This window comes from Trichechus manatus, unplaced genomic scaffold (genome assembly GCF_000243295.1).
Source record: "Trichechus manatus latirostris isolate Lorelei unplaced genomic scaffold, TriManLat1.0 scaffold00043, whole genome shotgun sequence".
NCBI lineage: Eukaryota > Metazoa > Chordata > Mammalia > Sirenia > Trichechidae > Trichechus > Trichechus manatus.
The window spans coordinates 5276187-5302024 of record NW_004443979.1 but is presented as its reverse complement, the minus strand read 5'-3'; the positions used below and the strand labels follow the sequence as shown (position 1 = coordinate 5302024).

Here is a 25838-nt window from a genome sequence, read left to right as displayed (position 1 = left end):
CACCAGTCTATAATTCCTTACTATGCCAATGATTCCTTATTCAGTAGTGCTTCTACCTAGATTCACCTAAGGAGAAAATGAAATAAGTACCACTCACTTTGTAGGCACCAGATGGAGAAATTTATGTTTGATATAACTAAAGTTCAAATTTATAAGCACATACTCTCACTTTTATCTAACAGCTACTTCAAGTTATATCATCAAATTAATAGAAAATTTCAGGCTGAAGGCAGATCCCATAGGAAGTCTTGATAAGCCTGTTTCTTTGTATTTAAAATTTCTAAAAGAGATACATATTTCACAATTAAGTCAGATCTAGCATAAAAATAAATACCATAAAAACATGAAACATTTTACTAAAATTTAAACCAAATCTAAAATTTCCATAATTATATTTCTTTTGTCTATTAATACTGGCAAGATTATGAGCAAGAAATATGGGTAACAAAAGGAGAATACTAATTAGACCAGCTGATAGGAACCTTGGGTTTTAATCTTGTTTAAGCCACTAACTATGTTATGTTGTACAACTTATTTAATAATCTCTGTAAAGCTATTCCTCCAGCTCAACGTATATGATGGATAGACTATAGAAAATCATTTAAAAATCAATAAATATATCCATGCATCAAAAGAACTTTGGGAACTAAAAATTTTGTAGAAAGAGTTATAAGGTTACAATTTTTCATGTTTGATAACATCCCAATGTACTAATAACTTACAATAAGTTCTTCCTTATTATATGTAACATCATTTACTCCTACTGCTTAAAATTCAAGATGTTATTTTTCTCTATGTAAAGTGTACAATAACTGATTGCAGTATAAAAAGTTACTAATAAAAAAATTAGCATTCCTTCATAACAAAAATTAGGCTTCTGATGTAAAGCCACTCAAACAAAACAAAACAACATTACAGCTTTAACCAGCGCTATTACTGCCTCCCTACTCTCCAACTCCTTCATAATATATCAATTAATCAATTAACTGGTCTGTAACTGATCCTTCTCAAAGTAAAGCAAACAAAATTTTAAACGATTAAAAAGCAAGCAACAACGTGTGATCCTTGATTAAATCCTGTGTCAGGCTGGTAGTGGTAGTCGTGGAGGAAGGGAGATAGCTATAAAGGACATTATTGCCACAATACAAGAAATCTGACTATGGACTAAAATAATAGTAGTGTTTCACTGTTAAATTTCCTGAATGTAATAATTATATTGTGGTTATGCAAGGAAAAAAAAACTTTTTCTTAGGACATATCCACTGGCGTGTTTGTGGTGAACTATTATGATATCTGCAATTCTCTCTCAAATGGCTCAGTGAAAGAAGATGTGTGTGTGTGCAGACAGGGATAAAGCAAATGTGGCAAAATATTAATAACTGGTGAATTTATGTGAAGGATTTACGGGTGTTCATTTTACCAGTCTTGCAACTTTTCTGTATGTTTGGAATTTTTTCCTACTGTTGCAGGAAAAACTGTAAACAAACAAAAACCCAACGAAAAAACTGCAGGGCAAAACGAGGAAAACAAAACGTCTAGAGATAATCCACAAACCAGAAAATTAGCCTTATGTAATTGCAAGGTGAACGCATATTAAAAGAACGAAAAAATAGTCCAAAAGTTATATGGTTTTAAATTTCTTCAGCTGGTCAGAAGGTAAATGTGCTGTATTTCCAATGAAACTTCGCTTTGTATATTACTACTGTAAATCTCTCATAAACTATGTCTTTGACCAAAGGTTTTTTTGGCTATTTGCAAAATGTCTATTTATCTTGACACTTGTTACATCATGCAGGATTTAGTCAAAATAACTTTCTTTTTTTTTCCTTACAATTTCTAAGGTTTCCCAAGTACTTTTAAACATTTACTTAAAAATAAAAATACTCCATTTGGACCATCTGCTTTTGATTTTAGTTGGCATACTTGCATAATCAAAATCAAAAAATTTTTGATTTGATCAATTGCTTCAAGGAAAGCTTGTTTATCATTAAGAAAAATGATGCCAAATTATGTAAGTCCTGTTTTAAGAAACAGCATCATACCACTAAATAATAATATAATGCACAAAAATAATGCATAGCACTAATTCTAGGACAATAATAACAAGCGCAATAAAAAATGTTACAGCAACAAATTTCCAGAAGACTTCGTAAATTATAATAATCATGCATATGCATTTTTAAGACGGCTTATTTGAGATCTTTCTGACACTAATGCACTAATGTAAAATTACTATAATGTTATTTTACTGAATGAAAAAAACGGCAAATTTCTAATTTCCAAATATTGCCTAGATCATCTGGAGTCTGAAGAACAGAGTGGTGGAGCTTCTCATCAAGCTGTAGATCCTTCTGTTCCATGTGATCTATATTCAGTGTAGAAGGGGAAGGTGTCTGTGATCTGGATCCCAGAGCTGAATGAACTGGGGAAGCGCTTTCTGAACCTGTAAATATAATTTAATAAAATTAACATAAAGAGTATATTCAATACCATATCTAAGACGTAATGCTTAAAATCCCAATAAAAAATAAGTTAAAAACATGAAAAGATAAAAAATAGGTTATAAATTGGCCAAACAGAACAATAAAATAGTATTTGTACAATGTTGTGTACCTAGAGGTCTCATCTCATGTCTACCACAGAACTAGGATGGAATCAGAACTGGACATACTAGTTAACAGGAGCCATCAGTGGAAGCCAGAATGTCTACTCCCATTCCTGACTAACCTACAGAAATGTGAAATTAGTTTTCTTCCTGGTACTCATTGTTATAGTATTTTACCTAATTCAAACTTGGGCAACTACAGAGTAGAGACAAGAGAGTAGAGACATTGTTCATTGCTGCTCCATGTGATACTATCATTGCTAGTCTATATTACACTGGTCCACTGGTCCCCAGTAGTCCTTAGCCCTCTCTCTCATATTCCAACTCCTTCCTCTGATCCATTCTCCATAAGGTAACAAAAAGTTCTAAAAATGTAATCTGATCATGTCACTCCTGAATTTAAAATCCTTCAGTGGTTCATCACTGGCCGCAGGATAAGCCCAAACTTCCTAGCATGGTTTTCAAGTCTTCTTGCAACTTTCTTACCTCTCTGCATTCCCCCTAGTACTTTTAAGCTCTAGCCTCAGAAAGTTACTACTTATATTTATCAAAATTCATCAAACCTCTGGCCTTTTCCACATGCTTTTCCTTTGCATGGAGCCCTAATCTTTTTCTTCCATGGTTACTTTCTAGGTCTCAGTTTAGGCACTGCTTCCTGAGAAGCCTAATACTCTTTGCTCAATTTTATGTCTTTCAAACAGAAATAAATCCAAGAACTTCTTTAGTTTCTTAGACAACATCTCTGCAGTATTATTAATGTCACTGATTAAGATTATAATTCCTAATAAAAATTCCTAGTGGAGTCCTAGAAATAGTTTCCAGGTATAGTAAATACATTATATATTAAAAATTCTTAGAAATTGAATTATACAAAAATCATATAAAGGTAAAAGGCCTAAAACAAGTTCTCCATACCTATCAAGTTTTATTTTTAGAACTTTTGTGTGAAACTTTAATACTAAATTTATTTGAATACTAAAGAGAACTAAGACTCTTTTGAAAACAAACTAGTCTGATTAATAGCTTAAACGATAATTAGGCTTGTATGGAGAAACCTCTCTAGTTCACTGAAGAGCATAATGTTTAGAAACCCTTTCTTCAAAAGAAGAGCTGCCCCTAGAGAAAGAATATCGTGGGATTCTTGCGAGTTACAGTCTGTGGAGTGATATGCAGTGGATCTCAAACTACTAAGAAAACTTCTGAGGCATTTTATTATTTCTACTTTGAAGTTCCACCCTTTTATGGTTCAATAATCTCTCTAGACCATACAAAAATTTAAAATTTGGAGAGTATTAAAATCTGTGTTAGGGCAGAATGTAAAACCCTACATTTATTTTTTATAGCTCATCCATTTTAAAAAATGTACAGTTTGATGAATTTTGGTAATTGTATATAGTCCCGTAACCTATGACAATCAAAATACAGAACAGTTCCATCACCCTAAAAACCATCTTGTGCCCATTTGCAGTTGACTTTCTCCTCTGACCCCTAATCCCAAGTAACTACTGACATGCTTTGTCACTATGGTTTTGCCTTTTCTATAATTTCATATACATGGAATAACACAGTCTTTTATATTTGACTTCTTTCACTTAGCATAATGTTTCTGAGAGTCAGCTATGCTTCTACAAATATTAATATTTAAATCTTTTTTATTGCTAATTATTAGCCCATACTACGAATATACTATAATTTGTTTACGCATTCATTAGCTGATGGACATTTGAAATGTTTTCAATTTTTAGCTACTGGGAATGATGCTGCTATGACCTTTCACATACAACTGCCTGAGGTAAATACCTAGGAATGGTCATAAGGTAAATGTATGCTTAACTTTATAAAACACTGCCATATTTTTCCATAGTTGACTATATTATTTTGCATCCCACTAGCAATGTATGAGATTTTCCAGCTATGCTACACCATCCTCAACAGTTAATATTGTCATTATTTTTAACTTGACCTGTTTTAACATGTGTACAGTGGTATCTCGTGTGGTTTTTATTTGTATTTCCTTGATTACTAGTAATGTTGAGAATCTTTTCACCTACATTTATTTTTATGGACAACTGCAGTAATAAGTGTTTATTATAAAGTAAGAATTTTCTCTGATACTTCTCTTTGATTAATTTAAATCCTGTGACAATGGGACTGTGGATCTAACACAAGTGGCTCCTGTTCTCCACTCAGTGCCCGATTCTGAAATGGGGAACACTGAAGTTTTTACTTACTCCCTGGGAGAACAGATGTGGAGAAGAGGCGGCGGGATGTGAAAATACATGATGGGTTCCTGCCAATCTAGTTTTCCCTTGGCCCAATTTAATGTCTGAATTGGCTGAGGAAATGTGCCCCAGCTAATACAGAGATGCAAAAATTGCTGCTCCAGTTTTACAAGGTGCAGTTGACCGCAGGAAGCAAAACTCAGCCCATTGATACTTAAGCTGGAATGGATAACCACCATCAAGTGGCATCAAAGTTCAGCTGGAACCAGAATGAATTTGGATCATGTAGTAGAAATCCTAGAACTATGGGCTACTCCTTGCTCAGGCTCACTCTGATCCCTCTGATTGCATTAACCTTGCAATAATGTGAACCAGCATTTTGCATGACTGAATTTCCTCAATCCCACTTATCATATTATGGTGGGGGGTTTGGTCACATATAGTTTCTGAAAAACATAATTTACTGTATAAATGCAGAACATTAGCATATTGAAAGATAAGGCCTTTTACTGGGCAGTGTGATTTATGCTTTCTATAATAAATACTTGGCCAAATAAATCTATAAAAATCTAGGCTGGCTAAAACTGAACAAAAATGATAAAGGTACAGTGCCTCTAAACCTGTTTTGGTTATCTATTTTAAAATTGCTGAAGAAAATGTTCTAGTATATGTGTGTGTGTATATGCAATTTTGCATAGAATATTAGAAGTTCACTAAACTCATGAAGCTTGTCTACACTGACTGCAGGTCAAGAACTCTTATTTTAATGTTCTTTTTTTTTCCCCTCCACTGAAACATAAAGATGAGTGAAACTAAATAGTAATAAGTAATACTTACAATCTCTAAAAACTCTAAACAGATTCTTAGGAAGTCTTAAAACATGCATTTAAGGAATATATTCAAGTAACTTTACCAGTAACCGTTGCAACTTCAGCAGAGAAAGCTTGTTGATTAAGACTGCTTGTTTCAGAATCCATGTGAAGTGTGGTTAGACTAGCCACTTCCTGTTCCTCAGCACTCTGATGATGGCCAGAACCTGAATCTACATCAGCAGAGGTTGCAATCCCAGTGTCAGCTCCAAAGCCAAAATCTACAGGAAGAAGAAATGCTCGTATATACGAGTCCCAATTACAAAAGAAAGACAACAGAGACACAGCTACTTCAGCAAAACGATCAAATATTACCATTCCTTCTGTATCTATTCTACTTAAATACCACAAGGCAAGTGTAAATAATATACATAACACTTTGAAAATTATAATTAGAAACCTATTTTTAAAGGTTCTCCTAGCTTATTATTAACAAACATAATGATAAGACACTGTTCTTATCCATGTTTTCTTACAGTTGGTAACATACTTATTGCTTTTCAAGTATTTTCTAATTTTTGGTAGAGGTATATATAATAAAAACAACACATAATATGATAAAAATTATCTTTCTCTTAAATCCTATTCCTAGTCTGAGTAAGATCAGAGAAGAATACCATGCATGAAGGCAGGAAACATGTTAATTCTCCAATGCATCTCCTGCTTTTCACAAACTTGGTTACTAAGGTTTTGATTTTTTTGTGGGGGGAGGGCATGTCCTTCACTGACTGCCAAGTGTATTACAGAATTATAGCAGAGTAGCTATGTGGCAGCAATACAGCACCAAATAATATCACTGATGTTGTTTTATCATGGAGCAATTATTCAAGTGAGATTCTAGAACCCAGTAATTCTGTTCTATCAAGATTGCTATAAAATACTATAATCTCCAGCAACATTATTCAAAGGACTATTTTAAGAAAAATAGGCATTTAGTATAATTGCTGTAATTCTGAAAGTTTGTACACCTAAATTTGGCAATGAAAAAGTAAAAGAAACTCTATAGTTAAGTCTTCCATAAATAATTCTTATTTTTTTTGTATGCACCTCAACTCATAACTATGACTGTCCTTTATTCTAACATCAAGTTGATCCTAATTTTTTTTTCCATTCTACATTTTTAGTTTTAAAAATGCATTTGTTTCATGAAAGGACAGTGTTTTCTTTCTGTTTTTTTTTTTTTTTAAATGCCCTTAGTTTGGCAAAATAAAGTAGTTTCAACCTGAGGGGATTTACTAAAACTTCTTTCGGAATTTCACTGAAAAATAGAATAGCAATGTGTGGGAACCCTTGTCCTAAATAATACTGGAGAGGAAGGTGATGGCTATGTAATCCATAACTCAATCTTGAACAGAAAACAATCTACAAAAGGCATATTGCTCAAACAGAAAAAGATACTTGCTTTCAAATTTTCGGCCATCATATTGGAAAGCGCTGAAAGAATCCGAATGACTGTCTGAGCTGATAAGATCACTGCTCCCTGCACTGGCAGGAGAAGTCCACTCTGAGGGCACACCTGGATCATCAATAGGGCGCATTTGGCTCTGCTTGTTTAGACTATCAGGAAGGTCTTTTGGAATTTCGAGGCTGCCTGGACTACTTCCTCTTCTTGTCATAGTCTTAAAATTTAAGAAACATTTTACCATTAAAAAAATTACAACAGTAATTTTCATTCTCATTAAGCATCTGAAAACCTAATATTTCCAAGATAACTGTAACACTAAATATTGAGATTTAGGGCCTAGAGTAGAAGGGGGATAGGAAACAGTCACCCAAAGATCTATGTAACTGTACAGAGCTGGAGCCCGAACTATGGTTAGTCTGCCTTAAGCAAAAACCCAAATATCAGATGGTGCTGGGCTTGAGACTCTTAAGCCTCAACAGGATCCATGGAGTGAATATAAATTAAGGCAGCAGAAAGAGCACAGTATTCAAGTGAAAAAGAAGAAACAAACAGAAAACATAGTGAAAGGGAGGGAGGGAAGAATGAGCAAACGTGACAGTCTATGATGATTTTTACCCACTCAAGAAAAAAACTAAATAAGCTAAAACAAAACTAAATGTAAGATAGCTATAGACTGTCACTAAAGATAAGCTGAAACCAAAATAGAAACGCTCTTTTAAAAAAAAATCACTTCCACATATATCTTTCCTTAATAATTATTTCCATTGCCGTCAAGTCGATTCCAACTCATAGTGACCCTATAGGACAGAGTTCGACTGCCCCATAGGGTTTCCAAGGCTGTAATCTTTATGGAAGGGAGCCCTGGCGACTCAGTGGTTAAGAGCTCTGCTGCTAACCAGAAGGCTGGCAGTTCGAATCTATCAGCCACTCCTTGGAAACCGTATGGGACAGTTCTACTTTGCCTTATAGGGTTGCTATGAATTGGAATTGATTTGACGGCAACGGGAGTAATCTTTACGGAAGCAGACTGTCCCATCTTTCTTCCACAATTAAGTATTACTAGACATAGGGTCGCTATGGTTTGCAATAGACTCGACGGCAAGGGGTTAGGGATAAAATAGCTTTTTCCCCCATAATCTCAACATTCAACTTTATTGTAATCTAGTACAAAGTCACTTGTGCTATCAAAACTATAGAAGCTGGGCCAGAAGACTTCCATTGCTATCTTTCCCGGTGCGGGGTAGCAACTGGCACCAGAGGACTATGGGGCAAAGATGAATAAAAAGTGGGGAGGGGGGAAGGACTAAGAAGGTAGTAAAAGTCCCCAGGTGGTACAAAGGTTAATGTGCTTTGCTGCTAACAGAAAGGTTGGAAGTTTGAGGCCACCCAGAGGCACTTTGAAAGAAAGGTCTATTGATCTACTTTCAAAAAATTAGCCATTGAAACCCTTATGGAACACAGTTGCACTGTGACACATACATGGGATCACCATAAGTTGGGGTTGACTCGATGGCAACTGGTTTAAGAAGGCAGTGATTTACACTCACACAACTGAGTAAACAGATAATTCCAATCTTTTACTCTGGTCAAAACTACACGTCTGCTTAATTTTATGTCTTTGGATAAAAAATATAAAAACACAATTGAAAAAATCTTAATTCAAAAAAGGGTTAAATATTTGGAGGCTTTTTTGAATAAAAATTTCTACGTATATTATACACACATACACAGAGTATATATGTTCTAATTTTTTTACCCTAACTTCCTAAAATCGAACAAATAAAACAAGTAAAACTTACTGAGGCATTACCACTTCGAAGTCGTTCTGCTATAAACTCATCCATCAGATCAGGAACATTAGCACTGCTGCTGCCAATATCACTATTAAGAGGGGGCAGTTTGGGGCTCATGTCCTCTTTATTGGCTAAAAATAAATAAATAACTACATATAGTGAGGAAAGACTTAACTGCCTTTTCTAAATTTGAAACAAACAAAAAAACCCAAAGTATCTATGCCATATCAATTATTTGCCAAACATGCATTTACAAATAATTTCCCTCCTCTTAGATTTAATTTTAAGAATTAGTAAATTGATATTTACTTTTAACTAAGCAGATGTTAGTCAATCTTCAGTATGACCTTAAATAGCAAGAAAGCTTATAGATAAGCACTAGTTGAAGTTAGGTTAATATTGCCTATAAAGAAACTGGTATAATATTTATCTTCATTCTTATCTCTATGTTTATGTTTAAAGTCTTAAAAATTTATAATTCTTTTTTTTTTCCCGAAGAATATTTCCAACAAATATATCCCTTGAATCTATGCAAATCTCAGTGAGATAAAAATGCATCTGACTTTGGGTATTTCTAAAAAAAAAAAAACTATGGTTTTAACGTAATGTTGCTTCTCTCCACAATAAAATCTAATTTTACATTAGTGCTTTAAGAAAAAAAGTGGTTTATTTTCACAAAGGTATTTCTTAAAAAAACACACAATCTCTTTATGACTATAATACACATTATGTTCTACATTAATAAGAAACTTTTACACTTGGGAAACTAACATAGAAAATAACATTTATGTATTTCACTATTGGGCTGTTGAAAAATTATTTATCTGCAATTAAAAGAAAATCAGCACTGTTATAAATTCCTAATGAATTACAAAACATTTCAGGTTAAGAAAATACACTGGTCAGAAGCTCACTGTGAAATACCATTATCTTTATATTACTGGCCAGGCTTTGCTAAGCTATCAAACACTGCCCCCACGTGGCATTAATGGCTCAATGCAAGATGCTTTATACAGCGTTCTGTTAATCATGCTAACAAAACCATGTTAAAACAAATAAAATCAAAACCTACCTTACTGCTGAAAGCTGGTTTTTCTATATCTGAAAAGTTATTTTGAACTTTCAATCAAGATAATAAAAACAGTTACCATAATCTTGTTTTCTTTATTCTGTCCATAGAGGTTCCATATTTAAATTAAGATCAGCTATCATGAAACCTATATGCACATCTAAAATCTCAGAAAAAAAGAATATAAGAAGTGTTTCAAGGATGTAACTTGCATTCTACAAGAATGAATGCAAAATTGAAAAGCGTATGGTATGTTTGGAAATGGCTTAAATGAAAAGTAACTAAATCTACTTTGAGATTTAAGAAATAATTTCCTCTTCAATGATAGACAACTAACTAAAAATGTTGGTGCTGGTTGATTTATATTATGTTACATAATGTCAAAGTAATTTTCTACCAAGAAAAAGGATAAAACCAAGTAACGAAGCAGTAAAAATGACTGAATTTGATTAAATATAGACAGTACCCCTTTGAATATAAACTGTAGTGGGGCTGGGAAAAAGTATTTCAACTCCTTAATACACTTAATTTTAATTTCAAGGCTCATGTGGTACACAGACTCAGAAAAATGCTTGATTTAGGTAGACTTTGAAAGGTCATTAAAATTTTCCTATATCTTCCTCTTTCCTATCTTGTTCAGCAGCAAAGAGGTTTAACTAATGCCTTACAAGGGAAATTAGTAATTTAAATAAACAATTTATGCTGGGAAAAATACAGCTGGGAAAAGGCGCATGCAAAACCAAACAGAGAGAAAGCAGTGACCATCCCAAAGCTTTTTGATTGCTTATAGCTTGCTTCAGTTGCATTAAGCCAAACTGGTGCTGTCTTTCTCCTTTTGCGCTCTGCACACTGTTAGTGCTCACCTGCAGCTTTCCTTCCAAAATAGCCCATTACATGACTGTACAGATCCCTCAGTGGAGCCTCTGGTGGCATTCTGTTCTGCCTCTGTGGGGAAACATTTGCCTTCGGCTTCGAAAGAGCATGTACAACAGTTTTATAAACGCCACCCAGGGAGCCCTGCTGTAGTCCTGCCTCATGACTTGACGACCTAAGAGTACTACGACTGCCTAACTGATTACTTGCAATTCCTTCTTTTTGTAACATGGTGGTGGGAATCTCTGTGGATTCTTTAATTGTTTTACTTACTGATGCTACACTAATTGTATCTAGAGGCCTGTAAACACCAGGCTTGACTAGCTCTGCAGCACTATTTGAGCTGGTATGAGTGTTGCTGGTGCTGCCATTATTACTACTATTACTACTACTAGTAGTACTGCTACTAAAGCCACTGAGCTTCCGTAGTCTCATCTTCCATGGAGCCTCTTTGTTTTCCAGAGGATTATAAAACTGAACTGATTCAGTAGATGGTCTAAAAGTAACATGAACAGTATTTCGTTTTTTAGTAGCAATTTTCATGATTTTGGCTCTGTGAGTTACTGTTTCAGACAAGCTCCTTTTAGTTGGAGAAAGCTTGCTAGTGTTTGTAACATGAGGCATTCTGTGGTTAATGGGTGCTTTTAGTGTAACTTTCTTGGCATGCATAACATGTGGGGCAGTGATTTTTTCATTCATTTGCACACCCTTAAGTTTTTCAACTAGTGTTAGATCTACACAGGCATCTAATTCTGTGGCTGTCTGTCTATGTAAATGTTTCCTCTTTTCTTTACCATAAGGGCTATCTGAACTAGGTTCCGACGACTGTTTATCACTGTTTAGTTGCTTAGATTTTTCAGATGTTTGTGTTCTTATAAAACTATCTAACTGGTTAGGTGCAATACTACTCATGAAGACAGCTGAGTTTGGTTCTTTTTCAAACTGTGTATTTTCAAGAGTTCCAACAAAAGGAGTAGTACTTTCTGATTTAACTTCCTGATTTATGTATTCTAATTTATCTGAGGATGATCTTTCATCCCTATTTACTGTGCTAATCACTTCCTGAGAAGGTACATCTTTATCTATCTCATTTTTACTATGATTTTCCTGGTTTTCCTTAAGGTATTCTTTCAGGGACGAAAGAAGATCGTCATCTCCTTCAAGGTCAATGTACTGGATTTGTTCAAAGGCTGAATCTGCAAGTTCTACTGGACCTATTAAATGACAAAGATGGTCATATATGCTATCACCAACTTCCAGAGAAGACTCTCTACTATGAGTATCAGTGATGTGGCTTTCAGTGGATCTAGTTATTGAAGAAGCCTCTGTGGAACTCTGCAAGCTTGGCACATGACGGGATGAACTGTCAATGACAGGAACTGCACCTTTGGCTCGTTCAACAGTGAATGGTTCCAAGATGTCAGAAGTGCTGCTACTTCGAGGCAATGGCTGTTCCTCATTCAAAGCACCAAAAACTTCATTTCCAGTGTCTTCACTTTGTGAAAAATGTCTGACTCTAGTTGGGCGGGGAAGTATTTGAGCATCATCAATATCTGTAAAAGAGAAAAATTATGTAAAGGCGTAGGAACTACACGAATATAAAAAAATAAGTATTAATTCCAATCATATCCTAAGTATATGCTTTAAAATTTAAAAAATCCTTAGATTTCTTTTTTGTGAGCTTAATGAAAGAAAATCTTTAAAAAATACAAATCTGTTAAACAAAAAAAAAAAAAGATGGGCACAAGCCAATATAGGATGTAGTGTCAATGAATTAGAAAACTATCAGAATACATTTTAAAATGTTAACATGCATAGAAAGAGACAGTGAGATGATGAAACATTTGGAAGTGCAGTTAAAGATAGAACTGTGCCAATAAATCAAATTTGCTATTCCAATTTTCCTACTTACTTACTTTCTAAGCAGGAAAAGTAAATAACACACAAAGCTGATCTAAATATCCCATCAGAGAATCCTAGAGTCTTCCTATTCGTAGGGTCTCATAAATTTTCCTGCTTCCTTCTTGAGCAGGCAAGAGGCATCTTCTTTTCTTTAAAGCTGGCCTATCTGTTTGATCACATTGTAAATGGAAATCTTCACCCTCTTCCTAAAGTTCTCTTTGTCAGGAAACTATCTGTTCTACCAAGAAGTTTTAGTTCATTTTACTACAGTATTAAAATCTATTCATCCACAACAAGTAAAACTAATACATTATAAAAAAAAATTAATTGTACTTTTTTTCATTTTGACATAAATAGTATTTAAATCTATTAGGAAAAAGCCTTACCTGCCTATTGTTGACCTTCTCCATTAAACAATCTATGGCTTTTTAAAACTCTTTTTAAGAATCACAGATTTTAGAGTCAAAACAGACATTAGAGATTATCTAATTTAACTCTCTTACATATGAGGAAATTGAGGTCCAAAGAAGTTAGGTCAATTACTCAAATTTATAATCATTAAGTTTGAGAAGCAGGTTTAGTGTTCCGTATCATTATACTGTTTTCACTAAGTGTGAAGTATATGCTAAGTGCTCAGTGTACGGCAAATCCTCAAAAATATTAATAAAATCTAACATCACAAGATGAAATACAATTTAAATTTTCAAATATACACAAAATCTCAAAGAGGAACTTTAGAAGTAAAATATAATGTTTATAAATCCATCGTGATCTGTCTTTAAGTTACCTAAAAATAACTTAAAACAAAAAATTCAGAAGTAAGCAAAATATAACAAAAAAGGGACAAAGAGTCAAAAAGATTTTCTACCTACCTGGCTTGTAATGTAAAGGTTTTAAGTAACAGAACTGTAACTGAATAATAAAAATGAGAAAATTCTGATCCAGAGTAAAGCAGTGACTTACCGAAGATCACAAAGTAATTTACTGATGGAGCTAGGTAAAGAACTTAGGTTTTTTTACTCTAGACTCTGAGACCAATTTCCTCACGTATAAAATGGGAAGAGTGTACACAGTGTAGGAGTCCCTGGGTAGCACAAATGTTTAAGCGCTTGACTGGTAGCCAAAAGGCTGGCAGTTTAAACTCACTCAGAGGTGACTCGGGAGACAGCCCTGGCGATCTGCTTTCAAAAGGTCACAAAGGTCACACAGCCTTGAAAACCCTATGGAACAGTTCTACTGTGCACACATGGGGGTTGTTATGAGTTGGAACTGACTCAATGGCAACTAACAATAACAACAATACAAAGTGTTTTAGGGAGCCATTATACAGATTAAATGAGGCCAGTCCCTCTGTTATTTAATTAATACTACCCTCCTTGCATGAGGTCCAAAAGAATCCATTTTACACCAAATTCAGATCAAGAAAGATTTGTATTGTGTCAAGACTCCACTATATTTCTGAAGATAAGCATGTAGACTTCCAATATAAACAACCAAAAAAACCAAACCCACTACTGTCGAGTCGATTCCAACTCATAGCAACCCTCTAGGACAGAGTAGAACTGCCCTACACAGTTTCCAAGGCTGTAAATCTTTACAGAAGCATACTGCCATATCTTTCTTCCGCAGAGCGGCTGCTTGGTTTGAACCATCGACCTTTCAGTTAGCAGCCGAGCGCTTAGCCACTGCGCCACCGGGGCTCCTTACAGCAAAGCTCATTATATATATTATCTCCTAAAATTAAAAAATTAAAAAAATTGTTTTCCTTAAGCTGAGGAGAATATAATGACGTTGCCTTTCTTCCTCATGAACTTCACTTAGAAATTCTTCTAAATGAAAAACATTTCCTTACAAACTCCACATTTATGAATTGATACTCATTAAGTACTTACTGAGACAACTAATGCATATTTGTGCATCTTGACAAATGTAAATATTTTGGTTTGTTCTATCTCCCAAAATGTAGTGCTTTTCATGTAATAGAGATTTAATAAATACTAGTAGAAGGAAAGAGCCCTGGTGGCATAGTGGTTAAAAGCTCGGCTGCTAACCAAAAGGTTCGCAGTCTGAATCCACCAGCCACTGCTCGGAAACCCTAAAGGCAGTTCTACCTTGTCCTATAGGGTCACTATGAATTGGAATCAACTCAATGGCAATGGGTTTGGTTTGGTTTGGTTTGGTGGGGTAGAAGGAAAGCATGTATCTTATATAAGAAATTAAGTACCTCTTAATTAGTAAAAAATCAAGCTAGCTCCTCAGGAAACCTGTGAAGTTAGACTACTAACATGCCACTAGAAAAGTTGAATAATTTCTATAATGGAGTACAGAATCAAGTGCCAAAATTCATTTAACAAAGTTAAATTTTTTTCTGGGTCAATCACAAACTTTATCTGTCAGTAATAATATTTTTAACACCTCCTGAATTCATGAAATTATTTACATTAGTTTGCACAGAAAGTTGCCATTCTGAAAGTTATGTTTTTCTTCTAATTACCTAAATGAAGTGACTATTTCCTTTATGTAACTGTCTTTATTTTTGTTAATTTGGGCAACTATAGCAATGTATCTTAAAGGTAAATAAGGATTATAGAACATCTATGTTTCAAATTTTTTTACTAACACGGGTTAGTAAAAATTCTACATTTTTAAGACTAGATATTCAATGGCAAGTAATTTAAAGTAGTAAGTAACAAAATCATTAAAATCACATGAAAGGCAACAAACCATGGTCACAACTTCAAAATCACAAGGTTGTCCAGGAAATTCAAAACAATTTTAATACCTAGACCACTAAAAACTATCTTCTGCTCTTTTATTCCTCTAACATTGTTTCCTTGACTTAAATTCTGGAAATAGACAAATGAGCAATGTAATTTTTAATAAAATTATACTGTTTAGTTTACATACTTTATACAATACCATGTTTAAGTTCACTTCAAATTTTTCAGGAGATTTTCTTTTAAAAGAAAATCAACATAAATTATTTCAGCCAAAAATCTAACTTGAAATTATGCTAGAACTAGCAGATTACAAGTGGAAAAGTTTTAAAGGATTAATACTTATTTCGCATTGGTCATAGGCAGAAAGAAATCCCTGCCTTGCACAAAGAAGGGCCTATTTGTTTGATAAGAAACGGAAAACTCTCCTAACTGCCCAGTATTTAGGAACAAGATAGGGGAGTGAGAGAATAATTCAGATTTCTACTATGTAAGCTGGTATGAGAAGATCCTGTCCAATTTCCACAGTGCTGTTTTTTTTTAATATAAGGTTAGTTAGTTCAGTGTTTCCCAAATCTGTTCTCTCTGAAACCTTAATGCTAAATGATGTCAATATGTGTACCTAGAAAAGTCTTCTATGCTCCAGGAAGTCTGAGAAGCATTGAATTAAACAGTTTTGTTTTTAACTACAGGACTTCTGGGGGACTTTAAATATGTTGATGTGCACTATGAATCTTTAACCCTTTTCTCTATAAATCTTTTAACATCTCCTGAACAGTGTTCTTTTTACATCAGCTTGTAAAATGCTAACTTATTTCATAAGTCAGTTCTTAGGAATTGCTGCTACTACTTTAAGATGACATGTTTCTTGCCCCTTTTTAGTCCTAGGAAAGAGGTTTTGGAGAAAAATGACTTTTTTTTTCCAAAATCACTAACTTTAATTATGTTTCTATATTTTATATGTACACATGCATATAGAAAAATGGAGACAATGGCACTTTAAAATTTAATCAATCAATTTTCTTTGATTTGGGGAATTATGTATTTTTTAATATACTATTCCACATTTTCTAAAATGAACATTTATTATTTGATAATCAGATATAATTTTTGTTTGTTTGTTTTAGTAACTGGTGTCTCATTTAAATTTTTAAATCCACCATAAAAGGCATTTTACCCTAACAGTGAGAAAATGAAAACAACAACAAATAAAACTGCCATTTGGACAAATAAAATTCCTGTTCCTCATCAATTTGTAAATAGTTAACCTTTGTGAACTATGTATTTACTGCAAAGCAAGAATTCTGACATATATATTTCTCATCCTGGCTAAAGCACTAGTTCAGAACATTTCAAAGGTAATACCTCATATTTGTTTATTTTAGCTTTTAGAACTATTTTAGTACTGAAAATATATGTGTGCTAAAATATTATTTAAGTTCCAGACAAGTAATTTTGCAAAGCCCTTAAGATACTTAGGAACACATGAAATTTTTCCAACAGTATTTTAAACAATAGTGATAGAATATTTGACCCAACTAAACTTTTAAGAATTAGTGGCCAAAACTCAATTAAATTTTTCTAAACAGGTCAAAAATGGTTTACATTAAATGCTTAAGTATATTTGCCTCCCACTCAAAAAAAAAAGCTTGAAACAAAAAATATATCTAAGAGAAGTTTATACCAAATTAGGAGTTTTTAAGCTGTATATAATTTAATTTTAAGAACAAGAATATTGTTTTGTAACCTATTTAAGTAAATTATAACCTGATGTAGCAACCAAAACTGGTGCTACTTACATAAGAAAGTACAGTGCTTAAATGGAGCACTAAAGAGACAAAATAAAATTCTATAAATCTGGATTTGCAGCTAGCATCTTATGTAACAAAATATGTGTCATTTTCTCTCATCTATTAAAAAGTTGTATTATTTCATCTAAATATTTTCTAACCTATTTTTTGTGTGGATGGCTTAAAATATTCAGGTTGCCTAATTCTAGTGGTGTAAAACATATTCACTCATACATCAAATACTTATTAAGCATCCAGGTTTGGATTTGAGGCCAAATTTTCTATTTTATCATTATCATTTATCAATTAAATTGCAAAATCAACTACCACATTCATCAGAAATTATTTGTAATTAATTATATTATGGTTTGAAAAATAATACTTAAACACCTCTCAAACACATCCTAAAGAATATTCTGAAGTAACTGTTTCCCAATCAAGGTATACTATACTAGAAAACAAACATATCGCATCTGCTAATTCTGCTTTATTATCTCAGAAGTAGGGTCAAACATTTTGAAAAAAACCAAATGTTTTTTCATTTACAATATTTCCAAAGGCTATCAAACACCATAGTATCTCTGTTTCTACAAACACGTAACTCTCAATTATGTATCCCCATATGTTTGGGAGAAATCTTTGCTCTTAATGAGATTCGTTAGGGGTAGTGGAAAGCAGTCACCTGAAATACCATTATTATTAATAGCAATGCACCTTGCCTCTGCATAAGCCTACAGTCCATTAGCAACGGAGGTGCAAAGACAATTTGCTTTTAAAAAAAATCAGCGACCTCATCAAAAGTGGTAATCTGGGGGAAATATTCCCAAGAACAGGTAAAGGAAAATACCTAAGAATGTACAAGTAATTTTGTTTTTGAGCTAGCACATTTTGCATAGTAGCTATATCCAACAAAACACTGCTTCTGTCTAAAAGATAAGGCACTGAATGATTTTATTTATGTAAAATTTCTCAACAAAGAGAAAAAACAAATCTATGGTGACCGAAATTAAAAAACAGCTGTGAGTGTGGAAGCCCTGATGGCAAGGGTCACTAAGGAACTCTTTGGGGTAATGGAAACATTCTATATCTTGACTGGGGTGGTGGGTGATAGGGATATGTACAATTCTCAAAACTCACTGAACTGTATCCAAAATCTGTGCATTTTATTATGTTAATTAAACCTTAATAAAAGAACAGACCATTCCAGTACTGATAATAAAGATCTGAGGCAGAGCTGAAAAGCTGAGCAAGTTTTACAGATCCTTGGAAGCTGGGGCTTCACAGAAAGGTTTCTTTATTGGGTTTAAAGTGTGAGTGCCTCAAATTCTGCATACTATTTTAATCTAATATGAACACAAAGATTTATAGCAAAGCAACATTCAGATTAAGTACTTTTCTGGATTACTGATTTCCCTTTGCTAAATTCTATTACTATAGATGATGGAGAATGCATTGTTCAAGATTTACCATATCATTAGTCACAACAATGGAAAATTAAAAGTCAAGGCTTTGGTTATTATCTTCCAAGTCACCTCTTCTGAGACATCTATAATGCCACAATTATCCATTACTACTTCTTTTAACCACCTGAGAGGAAGAAAAAAAATCAAACATGAAAGAGAAAAGAATTGGCCATTTACAACCAAAAATATTGGACATTGGCACAGCACTAAACTTAGCACTTCCAGAATGAACTGCAAGAATAGCATTAGAGTTCAAATAACTCAAAATATTGATTTCTCAATCACATTCCCAATTTCCCACACCTCCCCCAAAGAAATTAACTTTGAAGAGTTTATTTGATTAAGCAAAATTTGAAAGCAGAAGAACTAAAAAGTGAAAAAGGTGGTGCAGAAATTAGCAGAGGTGGCACTACCTGAAAGCTCATCAGAAAGGGGAGTGAGAACAATATCAGGCAAGAAGGGTTTGGAAGTATGGATCAGAACAGGAGCACTTTTAGCACTGCGTATATAGGCCGATGGCAGAGCACATTCACCAATGGATCGGCTTCTCATGGCTTTAAAAAAGGAAAAGAAAGAAGTGGGGAAAAGAAGAGTGACTATAATGAAAGGCTTGTGTCACAGAAAAAGCAGCAACAGAGAAAACTAAAAGATACAAAGGAAGGAAACTTTAAATTAAAACATTTCAGCACGGCAAGTACTGGCAAGCTGTAGGAAAAAAAATCAAAGAACACATATGACATTTTGAATGTAATTTTTTTGGTGTAAAGCAGGAAATGCTATTTATTATTAGCAGTTACAATAGTATAGCATTAAGAAACAGCAGACACTTCAATTATTTTCTCAAAATCAAGGGTTTAAAAGTTTATTGAATGCAAACTTTAAAGAACTCAATACTGTTAAGTCAAAAAACTTTTTGGTACCATGTTTGGGTATTTCTGTAGGCAATTCTGAGCCAAATCATTCCCACCCTCAATTCCTCCCCTAATAGGGTTTCCAAGTCACTCATAGGTCATCCTTTTTAGAAAAATTGATATAATTCATAATCAAAAAGATTTAATCTTATGGTTAGTATTTCTTCCTGGTAGGAGAAGAATGTTAAATCAGTATCTTATTTATATTAAAGTATAATAATATATTTTAAAAAATTACATAGAAACATACATGGAAAATAGAATTTCCAGCCAACCTGAAGAATAAGGTTCCTGAGAAAAATAAACAATTTTGTGCTTATTCAACTCGTGAGTATATTATATAAAATCTTAAGACTAAAGTTTTTAACGCTAAAAACTTAAACACTGGATTACTTTTTAAAATTGCATTTGTAGCGCTCTCTGGTATTTCTTGAAAAGAGTTATCAGTTTACAAAATTAAAGACAAACTTTAGTTCAATAAGAAATAATAAATTAATATTCAAATTTATACTTCTCAGAGATTTTTTAACTTAACTTTTAATACAGAGATTTTTGATTAAACGAAGTTGTGTGTACTTTTATGTATAAATAAAGAATTAAAAATTTTAAATATTGCATAATATCCATCTAATAGTGATGAGGGCAAAAAGAAAGCTCGAAATGTTAACATCAATTCAAAATGTTGGGTTTTCCTAATGACTGAAAACCCTGGGTTTTCTCATGCCTAAATTCATTACCACGGAAGCTTCATCTCTTCCTATTGTCCTCCTATGCTTCTGCCACGCAGAATTTTAAACTGTTCCCTGAAAATTTCATGCTCTTTCATTACAGCATGACTTTGTGTGTGTTGCTGATATCCTTGACCCCCTTTTCTTCCTGATAAACTCCTTCATACTTAAAATGTCATCTCATCTGTGAAGCTTTTATGACTGTCCCGTATAATTAATTAACTTACTGGCAACAAAGCAATGAACAATACAGACAAGAATCCTTGCTTCTGCAAAGTGTACAATATATTTTTGCTGAATTTTATGTTTTCATGTCGGCCTCTCCAACACTTCAAATGCAAGAACTATATTCTCTAATCTTTGTATCTCTACTGTCTGACACATATGAGTTCAATAAATCCTTGCTGAATGAATATCTATATTTGGGTACAAGTCCAGCATAATCATTTTGGGAAAAAAAAGAAAGTTTCCATTATAAACACATAGAAGAGAAAACTTAAAAAAAAAAAAAAAAAAAAAAAGCATTAATCAAAAACAAAATGTATTTCATAGTTTATAACTGTAAATAATCACGTTTTTCAAAAATTTTATGAATGTTAGCAAAATAAAGGATTCCTTAAGAGCAACTTTAGATAAATTCGTGTGCAATAAGATGTGGAAGATTGAGTGAAATAAGTCAATCACAAAACGACAAATACTGTATAAGACCTCTATCGTAAAAACCCATGAAAAAGTTCACACAAAAAATGTAACAATCTTTGTTGGTTACCAGGGATGGGAGGGGTGGGGGGGAAATACTAAATAGGCAATAGATAAGTGGTATTTTGGGTGAAGGCTGAGACAGTACACAATACAGGGGAAACTAGCACAACCTGTACAAGGGAAGGTCATGGAAGCCCCATAGACACATCCAAACTCCCTGAGGGACTGAATTGCTGGGCGGAGGGCTCTGGGGACCATGGTCTCAGGGAACATCTAGCTCAATTGGCATGACACAGCTTATAAAGACAATGCTCTACATTCTACCTTGGTGAGTAGTGTCTGGGGTCTTAAAAGCCTGTGGCGGCCATCTAAGATACTCCACTGGTCTCATCCCTTCAGGAGCAAGGGAGAATGAAGAGAACAGGATACAAGGAAAAGATTAGTCCGAAGGACTAACTGTCCACAGCTACCAAGGCCTCCACTGGACTGAGCCCAGTACAGCTAGATGGTAGCTGGCTACCACCACTGACTACTCTGACCAGGATCACAACAGAGGGTTCTGGACAGAGCTGGAGAAGGATGTGGAGCATAATTCTAACTCACAAAAAAAAAGACCAGATTTACTGGCCTAAAGGAGACTGGAGAAACCTCGAGTATGGCCCCCAGACACCCTTTTAGCTCAGTGGCGAAGTTACCTCCGAGGTTCACTGTTCAGCCTGGGAGTGGATAGCCCCGTAAAACCAAATGAGACTAACGAGGTACAGGAGTCCAGTGACAAGGGCCAGAAGGCAGAAGGGGACAAGGGAGCTGGTGACAGGGAACCCAAGATTGAGTAAAGATATTGTTGATGTGTTGTGAGATTGTTAACCATTGTCATAGGCCAACATTTGTAGTAACTGTTAAATGAGAAACTATTTTGTTCTGTAAGCCTTCATCTTAAGTGAGAATAACAGCACAATTGGAAGAGCGTAGTCAATGTCACTGAACTGTGCATGTAGAAATTTTTGAAACGGTGTATCTTCGGCTATGTGTAGTTTCACCAAAAAAAAAAGGGTTGAGAAGTTAGAGGGTTAATATGTTGTGGGGTTGTTAACCAATGTCATAAAACAACATGTGTACTACTGTTCCATGAGAAACAATTTGTTCCTTAAGCCTTCACCTGAAGTACAATAAAATAAAAAAAATAAAAAAAATAAAAACGCTATAAAAAAATAAACAAACCAAAAAAAAAAAAAATGTGGAAGATTTTGGACTATATTAAACAATGGCAACAGTATGCTCTGCCATGTCACGTATTAAAGATAAGTGTATTTTAAACTTGAAATTTTTCATGGGTCACCTATTCCAGCACCCATATATATAAAATGTCAGAATCTAGCCCCCTTCCTGTTTTCCTGCTAGCTTCCTCTCCGTCTTGTGAAAGCGATCAACAGTTCTATGACTCAATTGAAAATGAAAATTATGTTGACTTCAAGATACTCACTCACTGGACCTTATTAGAAGCAAAGACACACAGCTATAATCAAATATGAGATTTTAAATAGAGATATTTCTTTTAAAACTGAATTAAATCAGATTTTAGATTACACAGATAAATTACAAATTTGCTTGGGGACAGTTCCTCAGATATAAAAATTCCTTCTGTTTCTCTTCCTCCCACCACCAACATGAAGGAAGAGCTTGAGAATTTTTTCATTTTGCAGTAGCATAAATTTAAGCGTTATGATTCTGAATGAATTCTTCAAAAATGCACTCTTCATGTTACCTATGCATTTACCACAAAACAAAAATAAAAAACATGTACCCTTCCTTTTGTTACAAAATGTGGGTCAAATGCCCCTTAGAGTTGTGTAACCTTCACTATAGAAAATTACTTACAGTGATTTAACTACTGGGATCTTTTGGGATTTACTAATCTAAAACAGCTTAGTTCAGAGAATCTCCATAGCCACTGACTTTTCTATTGCCACATGCATTCCTAAGCAACAAGCATCAATGATCTTCTTAAATCTGTAATATGCTTTATGTAGATAAGAGAGCAATATGGAAAAATATAAAATTTTTTGAACTCATGAGCATGCCAATTTTTGAAGGCTTCCTATCCTCACTGCTTCCCCCTACCCAAAAAAAAAAAAATTTAAAAAAGAAAAAGAAATACCCTCTACATAAATTCATCTTGGGCCATAAAATACACACATACATACACACAATATTAAAAGTTGTAATCTTCATTCCACAGTTCCCATACAGCATAAGAAATACATGAATAGTAAACCTGATGGATCACTAAAAGCACAACAAATGTACAAAACAAACATGAAAAAGACAAATCTAGCATTTTCTCATTTCAAATGTTACACATATTTCTCCCTATTTATAATCAAGTAAAATTCTCATTATGTGTTCATTCCTGTCTATTGGCAGAAACAGCTTTAAAAGTCCACAAATTTAGGTCCATTAGTATAATAAACATATAACTAAAAGGAAAATTTGTAAAAAGCAGTGATAAGATATTTGCTCCTAAAGCTAAATAAATCAAAACAGTTTCTACCAAGTCGATGCCAGCTCATGGTAACCCCACATTTGTCAGTACAGAACTATGCTCCATAGGGTTTTCAATGGCTGATTTTTTCAAAGTAGGTGGCTAGACCTTTCTTCCTAGGTGTCTCTAGGTGGATGAACTGTCAACCTTTTGGTTAGCAGCCAAATGTGTTAACCATATGTACCACCCAGGTCGTAAATCAGAATTGCAAAAATTTTACATTGCTTCTCATGGATATATTTTAAAATAAATCCTAAATTCATTGCAACCACCTTTAATATTTGCTGGCATAGCAAAATCTTAGATATATTCTCCAGACAAAATTTTAAATTAAATCTTAAATTAAAGTTAAATATTAATAAGAGAAACTTCTTTTCTAAGGCCATGTTGGAGAATCTGGGGATGAGTGCACTATGCCATGTTTAATATTTTTAAAATGCAGGCAAATTGCCTTTATTAAGTGAAAGTAATTGATAACTTCTCTTAACAGAATTTCAATCTGAAAATTCTAGAAAACAATCTTTAAGATAAGTCTTTGGATTATCACATTGCAAAATAATACTTTGCAAACTTCACTATGAACTATACTAGTGTCCTCATGAATTACAAGGCTCTCAAGTGCTTACATCAATTTGGACTACTAGTATAAGCAGTGAAATTAGTCTGAAAAAGTTGTATATTCTATCACTCTATTGGGTAATTCAAAGTCATGGAAAAGAATATGGCAGTTTTAATAAGAGATGAATCAGACATGTTATTAAAGGGAATACTGCATAAAAGGGAACTGTAAATTAAAGTAAGAAATACTAGCAATATGATTTATTTCTCCCAATACAATTCATAACATAATTAAGAACTGGAGAATGACAAAAACTTTATAAAATAAATAAAATTTCCACAGGTAAAACTGTGGTTATTTCAAATGTCTATATTATTTTCTGTTCCAAAAGAATATATACATATTTTTAATGAGTGTTGTTGGGACTAATTCTAAGAAAACAGATTATCACAAAATACCATAAAAGAAACGGTGGGGTTTGTTCTCAATACTGCCATTCATGTCACCACCACTCTTCTCTCAGTCCAGTCTAGAAATCATGGTATCAACTTTGATTCAATTGAATCCAATCAATACTTACTAAGCATCTATCCTATATCAGGCACTATACTAGACAGTGGGAAAAGAATAATGAACAATAAAGACCATCTTTCTGTCCTCAGGAAACTTTATAGCCTAGTAGGCAAGACCAAATTTAAACAAGAATTTACAAATATGGGAAGTTATAAGGGGGAAATTAAAGAATGTTATATAAGGGTATTTAATGCTTTGATTTTCAATTTTATCCCAAGAGCAATAAAATCCCAATGCAAGATGTAAGCAAAAGAGAGAGTTGTTCAAGTATGTTACTGTACTTCAGTGTATCTGGAAAGAATACAAACTGATTTTAAGGTAAATGTACTTTTCCTTATAGTTACTTTGCATTAATGGTTTATGGAGATAAGATCTATAGTCAAGTCTTACTAAGAACGTAAACATACAATCATAGTTTATGCAAATAAAAAGAAGACAGTTGGGTAAGAAGAAAAAAGCACGATATTAGTAATTATGATGATACCTAAGAAAATGGTCTACAGAATCCAAGGTTAAATTTTTTAACTCATCTTTCAATAATAGTAACAATAATGGCATTATTAATATTAACAGTAGTGAAGAAAACAGGCTGTTAAATTTTTAGGGAATACTTAGTATATATAAATCATTATGGACTGGAGATAGGCCGATGAGTAAAACACAGATTCTGTCCTCAAGGAAATGAATACTCTAACAGGAGACACAAGTATATAAATAATAAGTGGAGGAGGCATCTACATTAAAATTTGAAGAATGAGTAGGATTAAATGAAATTCTAGAGAAAGAACATGAACACAGGACAGCAGAAGGACACCTCAAGGCTTCTTTTTTGGTTTGTACACACAATAAGCGAAGAGAATAGTGAGAAATTATACCAGAAGAATGAGTTAAAGCAAATCAAGATTTGTTCAAATATTAGGGTAAGGGATACAGATTTGAATTTATCAGTATGAAGAGGTCACATACTTTTTGAGTGGAGAGGGAGTAAACTGTACTTTAGACTAAAGATTAATTTAGCAACAGTGTATAAAATGGATGAGAGCAGTTACTCTTAATTGAGGTGTGAGGACTTGAGAGTACACAGAGTGTGAATATTAATATTAGGTAATATTTTA

General features: G+C 33.7%; 1 protein-coding gene across 9 annotated transcripts in view; it reads right to left on the bottom strand.

The window, feature by feature from the left end:
- RALGAPA1 (Ral GTPase activating protein catalytic subunit alpha 1) overlaps positions 1 to 25838 on the bottom strand; it is a 261573-nt gene that overhangs the window by 112164 nt on the left and 123571 nt on the right. For 6 of the 9 annotated variants that reach the window (XR_002824118.1, XM_023731458.1, XM_023731457.1 and 3 more), the window contains 5 exons: positions 10827 to 12389; positions 8901 to 9025; positions 7099 to 7315; positions 5741 to 5917; positions 2291 to 2443 (listed from right to left, as the gene is read on the bottom strand). Coding sequence is in view for 8 of the 9 variants with exons in the window: in XM_023731458.1 (XP_023587226.1) it covers positions 2291 to 2443; positions 5741 to 5917; positions 7099 to 7315; positions 8901 to 9025; positions 10827 to 12389 (2235 nt within the window). In the remaining variant the exon portion in view is untranslated. Of the gene's footprint in view, positions 1 to 2290; positions 2444 to 5740; positions 5918 to 7098; positions 7316 to 8900; positions 9026 to 10826; positions 12390 to 19121; positions 19263 to 25838 lie in introns of all 9 variants that reach the window. The other 3 variants (XM_004376508.2, XM_004376506.2, XM_023731462.1) reach the window with 2 other exon arrangements.